The sequence below is a fragment of the Ranitomeya imitator genome, chromosome 4 (genome assembly GCF_032444005.1).
Source record: "Ranitomeya imitator isolate aRanImi1 chromosome 4, aRanImi1.pri, whole genome shotgun sequence".
NCBI classification, from domain to species: domain Eukaryota; kingdom Metazoa; phylum Chordata; class Amphibia; order Anura; family Dendrobatidae; genus Ranitomeya; species Ranitomeya imitator.
This window is the reverse complement of record NC_091285.1, coordinates 723,135,201-723,149,329: the sequence shown is the minus strand read 5'-3', so window position 1 is coordinate 723,149,329 and position 14,129 is coordinate 723,135,201. Positions and strand designations below refer to the sequence as shown.

Genomic DNA, 14,129 nt, shown 5'->3' with positions numbered 1-14,129 from the left:
CCCCTAACCTCTCGTCCCTACATATCCTGTCTGCCCAGTCCCACCCCACACTTCTCGTCCCTCCACATCCTGTCTGCCCAGTCTCACCCCTCACCTCTCGTCCCTCCATCTGCTCTGCCCAGTCCCACCCCTAACCTCTCGTTCCTACATAGCCTGTCTGCCCAGTCCCACCCCACACTTCTCGTCCCTCCACATCCTGTCTGCCCAGTCTCACCCCTCACCTCTCGTCCCTCCATCTCCTCTGCCCAGTCCCACCCCTAACCTCTCGTCCCTCCATCTGCTCTGCCCAGTCCCACCCCTAACCTCTCGTCCCTACATATCCTGTCTGCCCAGTCCCACCCCACACTTCTCGTCCCTCCACATCCTGTCTGCCCAGTCTCACCCCTCACCTCTCGTCCCTCCATCTGCTCTGCCCAGTCCCACCCCTAACCTCTCGTCCCTACATATCCTGTCTACCCAGTCCCACCCCACACTTCTCGTCCCTCCACATCCTGTCTGCCCAGTCTCACCCCTCACCTCTCGTCCCTCCATCTGCTCTGCCCAGTCCCACCCCTAACCTCTCGTCCCTACATAGCCTGTCTGCCCAGTCCCACCCCACACTTCTCGTCCCTCCACATCCTGTCTGCCCAGTCTCACCCCTCACCTCTCGTCCCTCCATCTGCTCTGCCCAGTCCCACCCCTAACCTCTCGTCCCTCCATCTGCTCTGCCCAGTCCCACCCCTAACCTCTCGTCCCTACATATCCTGTCTGCCCAGTCCCACCCCACACTTCTCGTCCCTCCACATCCTGTCTGCCCAGTCTCACCCCTCACCTCTCGTCCCTCCATCTGCTCTGCCCAGTCCCACCCCTAACCTCTCGTCCCTACATATCCTGTCTACCCAGTCCCACCCCACACTTCTCGTCCCTCCACATCCTGTCTGCCCAGTCTCACCCCTCACCTCTCGTCCCTCCATCTGCTCGGCTTCACCCCATATACTCCGTCATACTCTTCTTGCTTTCTCAGTCTTCACCCTCTCGTCCCCTCATTTGCTCAGTCTCTCACCCGATCTATCTCACCTGTCTACTCTGCTCAGTCTCGCCCCTCTCGTTCCCCCGTCTGCTCAGTCTCACCCCTCTCGTTCCCCCATCTGCTGTCTCACCTCTCTCGTACCTCCGTCTGCTCAGTCTCACCCCTCTCGTTGCCCCATCTGCTCAGTCTCGCCCCTCTTGTACCATCTGCTCAGTCTCACCCTTTTTGTACCCCCGTCTGCTCAGTCTCACCCCCCTCGTAACCCCGTCTGCTCAGTCTCACCCCTCTCGTACCCCCGTCTGCTCAGTCTCACCCCTCTCGTACCCCCGTCTGCTCAGTCTCGCCCCTCTCGTACCCCCCGTCTGCTCAGTCTCGCCCCTCTCGTACCTCCGTCTGCTGTCTCTCCCCTCTCGTACCCCAATTTGCTCAGTCTTGCCCCTCTCGTACCCCCCGTCTACTCAGTTTTGACAGTCTTGTACCCCCGTCTGCTCAGTCTCATCTCTTATCCCACCTCACCCCTCTCATCCCCCTGGCGCAATCTACAGTCGTGAACCTCTCATCCCATCTGCTCGGTCTCACACCCCCCAAATCCCCACTGGCCCAATCTACTATCTCGACACTCTGAACCATCTGTTCAGTCTTGCAGTTCTCGTCCCCTTGGCCCCATCTATTGTCTTGACCCTCTCGTCCTACCTGCTCAGTCTCACCCCTCTTATCCCCGACTCCATCTACTGTCTTGACCATCTAGTCTCATCTGCTGAATCTCGCCCCTTTCATCCCCCCTGGCCCAATCTACTATCTTGACCCTTTAGTCTCATCTGCTCAGTCTTGTGCCTCTCATCCCCCCTGGCACCTTCTACTATCTCGACCCTCTCGTCCCATCTGCTCAGTCTCACCCCTCTCATCCCCTGACACCATTTACTGTCTTGACTCTCTTGTCCCCTCATTTGCTCAGTCTCAGCACTGGCTTCATCTACGGTCTCGCTCTTCTCATCCCCTGGCCCCATCTACGGTCTTGACCCTTTAGTCCCATCTGCTCAGTCCTTGGCCCCATCTACAGTCTTCACCCTTTAGTTCTATCTGCTCAGTCTTACACCTCTCATCCCCCCTGGCCCCATCTACGGTCTTCACCCTTTAGTCCCATCTGCTGAGTCTCGCCCCTTTCATACGCCCTGACTCCATCTACTATCTCGACCCTCTCAGCCCATCTGCTCAGTCTCACCCGTTTCATCCCCCCTGGCCCCATCTACGGTCTTGACCCTTTAGTCCCATGTGCTCAGTCTTGTGCCTCTCATGCCCCCTGGCCCCATTTACAGTCTTCACCCTTTAGTCCCATCTGCTCAGTCTCCCCCTCTCAGCCCCACCAGACCACTCACCTCCTTGCTCTCCGTAGACCTTCCTTTACCAGTAGTGGCGTGTTGCTCAGGGGGCTGCTCAGCGCTTTCTGCAGGGACTTCAGCTCCTTCCCGGCACTCTGTAGTAAGGCGAGAGTTGTCAGTTCTAGTGTTGCATGTCCTTTAGTCAATGCTCTGCTTTTAGGCGAAGCCGAGTTAGTTGTACAGACCCCCTTTCTGCACATATTCACGTTCACGCCCAGTCAGAGCGCCCATCCGGAAGAGGTACCTGCAGTCCGTACAGGGACACGAAGAGGCGAAGAATATCATTGGCGCCTTCAAAGATGCGGAAAATGCGCAGGTCTCTGAGAACGCGCTCCACCCCTGTGTCCTGGCCATTAGAGAAACCAGCGTTACCAGCAGCCTAGGTCAGTCAGGTGTGGCGCCATTACCACGCCCGCGACAAATGGCGCTACCTCACACCCCGGGCACCAGTGCAGGAACCAGTGCTCGTTACCTTCATGAAGCCGTTTCCTCCCAGAATCTGGATACATTCATCGGCCACTGACCAGGCCGCCTCCTGAGGGGGAAAAATGGACGTCAGAGAGACCATAACCATCCAGCTGCCGATGACATGACCGCCGGGAGGCGAGAGCACCATCAAGGACCACTGATTGTCAGCAGAGAGTCATACTCACCGAGCCAAAGATTTTGCTAATGGCAGCTTCTACCTGAAAGTCCTTGGCCCCAGAGTCCATGTTTGCGCTGATCATGTACGCCATTGACTAGACAATAAAAAGCAACGCCGATTACATGGAGCATCTTCCCCATGACACCGCTTCACATCCTGCCCCAGGTTACCTCCGTCACATACTGCAGGACGGCCATGCGGGCCAGCTTCTCCTGGATGACGCCAAAGTTATGAAGTTTATTTCCAAACTGGGAGCGATTTGTGGCGTGCTCCACCTGACGTGAGATAGGACTGCAGCGTGAGGCATGGTTCACGACTCCATAGTGCTCTGTCCCCCCTCTAGTAACGGTCCGTGCACTTACAGCTTTCTGGATCAGGCCCTTCATGGTGCCAGACATGGCCGCAGCCATCCCAAACCGCCCATTGTTCAGGATGTTCATGGCCACCTTAAAGCCGTTGCCTTCGCCCCCCAGGACATTCTCTGCAGGGACACGGACCTCATCAAAGTACACGGGAGCCGTGTTACTCGCCCGAATGCCTAGTTTCTTATCTGGGGGCCCGCTGTAGTGGAAGACATGAAGAGGGGAGACGTTCTGGACCCACAGCAGCAGACGTGCTTGGCTCACCCCCTACCTGATCCTCACCTGTTCATCCCCTTCTGCAATTCTGACCTGCTCTCCCACCTCCACGATCCTCACCTGCTCACCCACCTCCACCATCTATACCTGCAAACCACCTCCCTGAGCTTCACCTTGCATCCCCTCCCAGACCCTATTCTGCTCATCCTCTCCACGTTCCACACCCTGCCTTCCTGATCTTCACCTGCTCACCCTACTCCCCGATCCTCATCTTCTCAACCCCCTCCCTCATCCTCTCCTTCTCATCCCCTCCCAGACCCTATTCTGCTCATCTTCTCCCCAACCCATACCTGCTCTCCCCCCGCCCCGATCCACACCTTCTCATCCACTCCCAGATCCTATTCTGCTCATCCTCTCCGCGATCCACACCATGCCTCCCCGGTCCTCACCTGCTTCCCTCCCTCCCCAATCCACACCTGCTTATTCCCCTCCCAGATCCTATTCTGCTCATCTTCTCCCCAATCCATACCTGCATTCCCCCTCCCCGATCCACACCTGCTCATTCCCCTCCCAGACCCTATTCTGCTCATCCTCTCCACACCATGCCTTCCCGATCCTCACCTGCTTCTCTCCCTCCCCAATCCTCACCTTCTCATCCCCTCCCAGATCCTATTCTGCTCCTCATCTACCCGATCCACACCATGCCATCCCGATCCTCACCTGCTCACCCCTTCTCCTCGCTTCACGATAAATGCCGTGATCTTATCTTTCATCTCTCCGGTCGTTGCGTCCCGAACCTCAGTTCTTGCAAACACTGTGAACAATTCCGCGATGCCCCCATTACTGCAAAACAACAGACAGATGTTATTCTGGGGGCAGGACAATAAGGGGATCTCTTCGGTCACGTGGAGGCTGGGATAACTGGGAATGATGTGGGTGTGTGTCTCCAGATCCTACTGCCGTTGGTCACATCGAGATCCTCATATAATCTGTTCATTTCCAGCCCCACATGACAACAGAGTGCAGGTAATATGGGGATCTCTGCTTGTTCTCAGGGGTTTTACTCTCTCCCGGATTCACCTGATCCATAGCTTGCCACCAGACAGGGTGTAAAACTTTCCACAGGGGCTCTTCTTGGCAGTGGATCTGATAGAGGCGGCATCGGATCCACTGGTTGGCTCGGTGAGACAGTACGCAGCAATAATTTCACCTGGATCATTTAATAGGATAAAAAATTAGTGTAACGCTTCCACAACTTGGAGATCCTCCAAGCGCTCATCCTCCATCCTCACCTGAAGCAAGACGCGGCAGGTACTTCTTCTTCTGCTCCTCAGTGCCATACAAGAGGATCCCTTTAAAGCCAATTGATTGATGAGCACCTAAAGTGATACCAACACCAAGGTCGTGCTGCCCCACGATCTCCACCAACCGGGCATACTGAGCAGGAAAGAAAAGAAGAACCCATCAACTCAAGAAAGGGTCATAGAATCATAGAATGAAAGAGTTGGAAGGGACCTCCTGGGTCATCGTGTCCAACCCCCGGCTCAAAGCAGGATTCACTAAACCATCCCAGACAGATGTCTGTCCAGCCTCTGAAGACTTCCATTGAAGGAGAACTCGCCACCTCCCGTGGCCGCATGTTCCACTCATTGATCACCTTCACTATCAAAATGTTTTTTCTAATATCTAATCTGTTTCTCCTCCCATTCAGTTTCATCCCATTGCTTCTAGTTTTTCCTTGAGCAAATGAGAATTATGATGATCCATCTACAATGTGACAGCCCTTGAGATATTTGTAGACAGCTATTAAGTCTTGTCTCAGTCTTCTTTTTTGTGATCTATCACAGTACTTGACCACCATAGAGCAGTAGTGGTGGCCAGGCTCGGCCAGGGGGGTCACAGGTATGAGATTATGATTATTATTTTTATAGCACCATTGGTTCCATGGTGCGCTACATGAGGAGGTTACATAAAAATTCCAAATAGAAATTACAATGAACACACTAATAGTGACAGACAGTACAGAAGGGAGAGGACCCTGCCCTTGGGGGCTTACATTCTACAGGATGATGGGGAAGGAGACAGTAGGTTGGGGATTAGGCAGCTCCGGTGTTGGTGAGATGGCAGCGTGGTCATTTCAGGCTGTAAATTGTTCTTAAGACATGGGTTTTCAAGTTCCGAATGTAGGGGATAATCGGATGAGTTGGGCCACAGAATTATACAGGAAGGGTGGATAACTGGGAGAAACCTTGCAGGCGATTGGGTGAGGAACTTACGAGTGTGGAGGAGAGAAGGAGGTCATGGGAAGACCAGAGATTATGTGGTGGAAGATTAGTTAGATATATGGAGAAGATAGGTTATGGACAGGATTGTAGGTCAGAATTAGCAGTGTGAAGCGGAAGGAAACTGGGAGCAAGTGAAGGGATTTGCAAAAGTAAGAAGTGAAGGAACAGTAAGGAGAAGGTGGACTAGTTATGCAGCAGAGTTAAGGACAGGTTGGAGAGCTGCAATAGTTTTGGCAGGAAGGCAACAGAGGAGGATAGTGTTATGGCCGAGGTGGGTAATGATGAGGGCACTATTATTTTAGAAGATTGAGGGTTGAGGAAAGGATGGATTCTGGAAATATTTTTGAGTTGGAGGTGACAGGAGGTGGCGAGAGCTTGGATATGTGGTTTGAAGGACAAGGCAGGGTCAAGGGTTACTCAGAGGCAGCGAAATTCAGGTACAGGGGAAAGCGTGGTGTCATTTATTGTGATAGACAGATCAGGTAGGGTTGGTAGGTGAGATGGAGGAAAGAAGGAGTTAAGTTTTGTTGTCAAAAACCGGGATTATGGCAACCAGAAAGGTAATGTCTCGGCCAGATAGGTAGATCTGAGTGTCATCAGCATAAAGATGGTATTTATGAGTTGTTCCAAGCCAAAGATATACATGAAGAAGAGTAGGGGTCCTAAGACAGAGCCTGGAGGGACTCAGACAGAGAAAGCATGAGATGGACGTATTGTGGGAGATGCTACATGTGCAGTTAGAGAGGTAGGAGGAGATCCAAGAGAGGGCAAGGTCTGCGATACCAATGGAAGAAAGTATCTGTACTAGGAGGCAGTGGTCAACTGTGTCAAAGGCAGAGGACAGGTCTAGAAGGAGGAGTATAGAGAAATGTTTGTTAGCTTTGGCAGAGAGTAAGTCATTGGTGATTTTGGTTAGGGTAGTTTTGGTGGAGTAACGAGGGCGGAATCCAAGTTAAACATTGTCAAAGAGTACGTTAGATGACAGGGGAGAGGAAAGTAGAGTGTGGATGTGCTTTTCAAGAAGTTTGGAGGCGAACGGGAGCAGTGATATGGGCCGATAGCTGGATGTAGGGGTTAGGTCAAGGAATGGCTTCTTCAGGATAGGTGTAATTGTGGCATGTTTGAAAGCATAAAGGAAGGTATCACAAGTTAATGATAATTTGAAGAGATGGGTTAGGGGTGGGATAAGCCTGGTGGTGAGGTAGGGGAGGAGGTGGGATAAGGTCAAGGGCACAGGTGGTGAGGTGTGATTTGGAGAGAAGATGAGTAAGCGCTCTTTCAGTGATGGTGGGGAGAAAGAATAGTGGGGGTGGGTAGCGGTCTGGTATACATAGGGGTTGTGGTGGTTGAGTAATAAAGACTTGCCTGAAATGATTGATCATGTTGTTGAAGTGAAAAGCGAAGTCGACAGAGATGAGGGAGGTCGGTGGGGGTAGTGGTGCGCAGAGGCAGGAGTTAAAGGTGTTAATAAATAACTGCTTGGGGTTGTGGGATACAGAGAATACGAGGGTTGTGAAGTAGACCTGTTTAGCAGATTTGAGGGTTGACTTGAATGTGAAAGTTGCTTTTTTGAATGTGGTGAAGTCTTCCTGTGAGTTTGTTTTCTTGCAACACGGCTCTGCAACCCTGTACACTCGCCGAACCTTGTTATTGAGGTTGTGTGCCAGGGTTGTCTATTGATTTGTCGCACTTTGCCATGAACAGAAGGGAAGACTGAGTCAATAGCTGATGTGAGTGTAGCATTGTAGGAAGCCGTGTCACAGTTTATGTCAAGAAGTGAAGATACGGAGGACAGCATTAGAACAGAGTTGGAGAGTGTGAGGGATTGAGGTTTCCACAGGGGTAAGATATGAGCTTGACTTCGGGTAAGGAGAAGAGGACAGAGAAGAGAAGGTAAGTACAGTAGTGTTCAAAATAATAGCAGTGTGTTCAGAAACACGAGTACATCACGAAATCTTTCTCCTACTTGTTATTTCCAGCATTGGGAACCATCGCTCGCTGTTTTCTAATTAAAAATATAAAGAGAAATGTAGATACCGTAATTTATAACTACTTCACAAAAAATAACAAGAAATGACCATTGTCTGTTCTAATAATCAGCAGTGCCGGCATTTTGTCTTTTCTATTCTTTATGAGGATTTATCCTTCCTGTGAATCACTGACCTGATATTTAGTTGTTGCCCGCAGTTATTTAGATCAGCTTCACATCTATGTAGCATGGAGTCACCACCTTCTGGCCCCGGTCACCTGTTATTCCAGCCCAGGATGCTCGGATTACATCCACTATTTTCTGGCATTTTTCGGCTTTGCCTCAGAAACGGCATTTTTGATGTCACCCCACAAGTGCTCTATCGGATTAAGGTCCGGGGATTGGGCCGGCCGCTCCATAACCTCAATTTTGCTGGACTGGAACCAAGATTTTGCTAGTTCACTGGTGTTTAGGGTCATTGTCTTGTTGAAACCCCATTTCAAGGGCATATCCTCTTCAGTGTAAGGCAACATGACCTCTTCAAGTATTGTAATATCTGCAAACTGGTCCATAGGTCCGGCACCATAGTAAGATAAACCTGCCCATATCATGATGCTTCACCACCATGCTTCACGGTCTTCAGAGTGGACTGTGGCTGCAGAGATAGGGGGTCATCTGATGCACTGTCTGCGGCCCTTGGACCCAACAATAACAATTTTTCTTTCATCAGACCACAACATGTTTCTCTATTTCTCTTTAGGCCAGTTGATGGGTTTTCTGGCAAATTGTATCCGCTTCAGTACATGTCATTTTTTATCAGTGGGACTTTGCAGGGACTTCTTGGTAAGAGATTAGTGTCACACAGGCGTCTTCTGTCACGGTCCTCACAGGTAATTTGAGACTGTCTGTGATCATCCTGGAGCCGATCATTGGTAACGTGAGACGGTCTTGTGATCATCCTGGAGCCGATCACTGGTAACGTGAGACTGATCATCCTGGAGCCGATCATTGGTAACTTGAGACTGTCTGTGATCATCCTGGAGCCGATCATTGGTAACGTGAGACTGATCATCCTGGAGCCGATTATTGGTAACGTGAGACTGTCTGTGATCATCCTGGAGCCGATCACTGGCAACGTGAGACTGTGATCATCCTGGAGCCGATCATTGGTAACTTGAGACTGTGATCATCCTGGAGCCGATCATTGGTAACGTGAGACTGTCTGTGATCATCCTGGAGCCGATCATTGGTAACGTGAGACTGTGATCATCCTGGAGCCGATCATTGGTAACGTGAGACTGTCTGTGATCATCCTGGAGCCGATCATTGGTAACGTGAGACTGTGATCATCCTGGAGCCGATCATTGGTAACGTGACACAGACTGTGATCATCTTGGAGCCGATCATTGGTAACGTGAGACGGTCTTGTGATCATCCTGGAGCCGATCATTGGTAACGTGAGACTGTCTGATCATCCTGGAGCCGATCACTGGTAACGTGAGACTGTGATCATCCTGGAGCCGATCATTGGTAACTTGAGACTGTCTGTGATCATCCTGGAGCCGATCATTGGTAACGTGAGACTGTCTGTGATCATCCTGGAGCCGATCATTGGTAATGTGAGACTGTCTGTGATCATCCTGGAGCCGATGACTGGTAACGTGAGACTGTCTGTGATCATCCTGGAGCCGATCATTGGTAACGTGAGACTGTGATCATCCTGGAGCCGATCACTGGTAACGTGAGACTGTCTGATCATCCTGGAGCCGATCATTGGTAACGTGAGACTGTCTGTGATCATCCTGGAGCTGATCATTGGTAACGTGAGACTGTGATCATCCTGGAGCCGATCATTGGTAACGTGAGACTGTGATCATCCTGGAGCCGATCATTGGTAACGTGAGACTGATCATCCTGGAGCCGATCATTGGTAACGTGAGACTGTGATCATCCTTGAGCCGATCATTGGTAACGTGAGACTGTGATCATCCTGGAGCCGATCATTGGTAACGTGAGACTGTGATCATCCTGGAGCCGATCACTGGTAACGTGAGACTGTGATCATCCTGGAGCCGATCATTGGTAACGGGAGACTGTGATCATCCTGGAGCCGATCACTGGTAACGTGAGACTGTGATCATCCTGGAGCCGATCACTGGTAACGTGAGACTGTCTGTGATCATCCTGGAGCCGATCATTGGTAACGTGAGACTGATCATCCTGGAGCCGATCATTGGTAACGTGAGACTGTGATCATCCTTGAGCCGATCATTGGTAACGTGAGACTGTGATCATCCTGGAGCCGATCATTGGTAACGTGAGACTGTGATCATCCTGGAGCCGATCACTGGTAACGTGAGACTGTGATCATCCTGGAGCCGATCATTGGTAACGGGAGACTGTGATCATCCTGGAGCCGATCACTGGTAACGTGAGACTGTGATCATCCTGGAGCCGATCATTGGTAATGTGAGACTGTCTGTGATCATCCTGGAGCCGATCATTGGTAATGTGAGACTGTCTGTGATCATCCTGGAGCCGATCACTGGTAACGTGAGACTGTCTGTGATCATCCTGGAGCCGATCACTGGTAACGTGAGACTGTCTGTGATCATCCTGGAGCCGATTACTGGTAACATGAGACTGTGACCATCCTGGAGCCGATCATTGGTAACGTGAGACTGTCTGTGATCATCCTGGAGCCGATCACTGGTAACGTGAGACTGTCTGTGATCATCCTGGAGCCGATCATTGGTAATGTGAGACTGTGATCATCCTGGAGCCGATTACTGGTAACTTGAGACTGTCTGTGATCATCCTGGAGCCGATCATTGGTAACGTGAGACTGTCTGTGATCATCCTGGAGCCGATCATTGGTAACGTCAGACTGTGATCATTCTGGAGCTGATCATTGGTAACGTGAGTGTCTGTGATCATCCTGGAGCCGATCATTGGTAACGTGAGACTGTCTGTGATCATCCTGGAGCCGATCATTGGTAACGTGACACAGACTGTGATCATCCTGGAGCCGATCACTGGTAACGTGAGACTGTGATCATCCTGGAGCCGATCATTGGTAACGTGAGACTGTGATCATCCTGGAGCCGATCACTGGTAACGTGAGACTGTGATCATCCTGGAGCCGATCACTGGTAACAGTCTCTGTAAAACCCACAAAAATGCGATTCAGACGAAACCCCCAACAGAGCCACCCACCATAATGAGGCAGATCGAGACACTTCATACTTTGTTTGGTGTCTGCTCCGGAGGTCTTCATCATCTTAGGCGCACATAGGTCTGTGGTCACCCAAACCAGTCCAAAGTGACTCCATCTGCCTCATAAGTCAGTGGTTCTGTCCGAGGTTTTGTCCGAATTGAAGTTTTGGGAATTTACACGGAGACTTTGATGTAAGCGCTCAGCGGAGAGTGCAAGATAAGTGCGAGCCGATCCTTGTCCCAATGTTTGGGAGGTAGAATAAGCAGACAGCAAAATAAGAATACTTATTATCGAGCGATGTAAGTGATTATGTGACTTTATTCTTTTATTTGGTGCGATTACTGCAATACCAGATTTATCTCAGATTTGGCTGCTGTCACACACACTAAGACACTTTTTATAAATACTTTTTTGCATCCCCATATTCTGAGAGCTGGAGCTTTTTTGCCTTATGAGCCACATTAGGATTTGTTTTCTTGTGGTACGAATTGGTGTGTGTGTGTGTGTGTGTGTGTGTGTGTGTGTGTGTGTGTGTGTGTGTGTGTGTGTGTGTGTGTGTGTGTGTATAAATATATTTTTTACACTTGACAGCTTTCCGTTCCATTTTTTGTGCGTTGAAAAAGCAAAATTTTTGGCGAGTTTTATTAATTCTGTGTTTGGTGTTCTCTGTACAGAATAATGTGACGGTTTTAGGTTATGTGCCCATGTTAAATATTTGGTGCAGACATTTCAGCAAGAAACGTGATTGATAATATTATTATTATGTGAAGAGCGCATAAAATGAAATCTGCAGCAAAAACACTGAAAGAATGGACGTGATGCAGAATTATACCTGCACCGTGTGAACAAGACTTCAGGACTCTCATGCACGTTGCTGCACCAGGAAACCCTTCAGGTAATAATAAATAATCTTATTTTACAGGTTGTGTAACGAACCAGCAATGTGCGCACAGGCGCTTAAAGCGCGGGTTGTAGCGATACCAATGTGTACGTTCCTTTATTTTTTACTGGCGAGACAGCTTTTCTGGCGGTTGGTTTGTGAATTTTTACACATTTTATTTCACGCTCTCTCCGTTTTCATGCTGCCCCACGGTGGGACGCACCTATTTTTCTTGATCGCTGGTCTCATGCGACGTTGTACTCATGACCTGCAGACCTGAGACCTGTCAGCGAGATGGTGCCTGATACCCTCTGCTTATTGTACAATAACTTTCGTAGTTCAGTTTCTCCTTTTACCATTGGGGAAAAAAAAAAAAAATTGTTGCTAAAAGATCATTTTTGCGACTAAAAAGTTAAATGTTCATTTTTTCTTTCCATGTTGCTTCTGCTGCTGTGAAGTACCTGAAGGGTTAATAAACTTCTTGAATGTGGTTTTGAGCACCTTGAGGGGTGCAGTTTTTAGAATGGTGTCACTTTTGGGTATTTTCAGCCATATAGACCCCTCAATCTGACTTCAAATGTGAGGTGGTCCCTAAAAAAAATGGTTTCGTAAATTTTGTTCTAAAAATGAGAAATCGCTGGTCAAATTTTAACCCTTATAACTTCCTAGCAAAATAAAAAATTTGTTTCCAAAATTGTGCTGATGTAAAGTAGACATGTGGGAAATGTTATTTATTAACTATTTTGTGTCACATAACTCTCTGGTTTAACAGAATAAAAATTCAAAATTTGAAAATTGTGAAATTTTCAAAATTTTCGCCAAATTTCAGATTTTTTCACAAATAATAGACTTGCACAAAGCTGAAATGGGCTACAAAACCATAAGTAAGATGGTGGGTGAGAAGGAGACAACTGTTAGTGCAATAGTAAGAATATTGAAGAAATACAACATGACTGTCAGTCGACTATGCAAAATCTCACCTCGTGGGGTATCCTTGATCATGAGGAAGGTGAGAGATCAGCCTAAAACTACACGGGGGGAACTTGTTAATGATCTCAAGGCAGCTGGGACCACAGTCACCAAGAAAACCATTGGTAACACATTACACTGTAAAGGTTTACAAAACTGCTCTAGAAGGCACATGTGCAGGTCCATCTGAAGTTTCCCAATGAACACCTAGGTGATTCTGTGAGTGATTGGGGAAGGTGCTGTGGTCAGAGGAGACAAACATTGAGCTCTTTGGCATTAACTTACCTCGCCGTGTTTGGAGGAAGAGAAATACTGCCTATGACCCAAAGAACACCATCCCCACTGTCAAGCATGGAGGTGGAAGCATTATGTTTTGGGGGTGTTTCTCTTCTAAGGGCACAGGACTACTTCACCGCATCAATGGGAGAATGGATGGAGCCATGTGCTGTAAAATCCTGAGTGACAACCTCCTTCCCTCCGCCAGGACATTAAAAATGGGTCATGGATGGGTCTTCCAGCAAGACAATGTCCCAAAACATACAGCCAAGGCAACAAAGGAGTAGCTCAAAAAGAAGCACATACAGGTGATGGAGTGGCCTAGCCAATCTCCAGAGCTTCATCCCATAGAAAACCTATGGAGGGAGTTGAAGCTCCGAGTTGCCAAGCGGCAGCCCCAAAATCTTAGTGACTTAGAGATGATCTGCAAAGAGGAGTGGAGCAAAATTCCTCCTGACATGTGCTCAAACCTCATCATCAACTACAAAATCGTCTGACTGCTGTGCTTGCCAACAAGGGTTTTACCACCAAGTATTAAGTCTTGTTTGCCAGAGGGATCAAATACTTATTTCTCACTGCAAAACGCAAATAAATTTATATAATTTTTACAATGTGATTTTCTGGGTTTTATTTTTGATATTCTATCTCTCAATGTTAAAATTAACCTTCCCTTAAAATGATAGACTTTTCATGTCTTTGTCAGTGGAAAACGTACAAAATCAGCAAGGGATCACATACTTATTTCCCCCACTGTAGTAACCCTCCACCCCCCGTTTTCATAGTATCACAGCTTGTAAATGTTTTTTGTAGCCAGACAGGAGTCTTTCAATTTTTGTATGAGGGATTTTCATTGATTATTCCTTGGAGAATTCCTCCGGCTCTGAGATTCCTGGGGAGTCTCGCATCTCCTGCTATTTTGAC

General features: G+C 48.9%; 1 protein-coding gene across 2 annotated transcripts in view; it reads right to left on the bottom strand.

Moving 5' to 3' along the window:
- ACADVL (acyl-CoA dehydrogenase very long chain) overlaps nucleotides 1-14,129 on the bottom strand; it is a 50,142-nt gene that overhangs the window by 1,391 nt on the left and 34,622 nt on the right. For both annotated transcript variants that reach the window (XM_069767626.1, XM_069767625.1), the window contains exons 7-15: nucleotides 4,905-5,049; nucleotides 4,693-4,822; nucleotides 4,333-4,455; nucleotides 3,397-3,595; nucleotides 3,205-3,309; nucleotides 3,042-3,128; nucleotides 2,861-2,923; nucleotides 2,633-2,734; nucleotides 2,386-2,483 (exon numbers count right to left, since the gene is read on the bottom strand). In XM_069767626.1, the coding sequence (XP_069623727.1) occupies nucleotides 2,386-2,483; nucleotides 2,633-2,734; nucleotides 2,861-2,923; nucleotides 3,042-3,128; nucleotides 3,205-3,309; nucleotides 3,397-3,595; nucleotides 4,333-4,455; nucleotides 4,693-4,822; nucleotides 4,905-5,049 (1,052 nt within the window). The remainder of the gene's footprint in view (nucleotides 1-2,385; nucleotides 2,484-2,632; nucleotides 2,735-2,860; nucleotides 2,924-3,041; nucleotides 3,129-3,204; nucleotides 3,310-3,396; nucleotides 3,596-4,332; nucleotides 4,456-4,692; nucleotides 4,823-4,904; nucleotides 5,050-14,129) is intronic.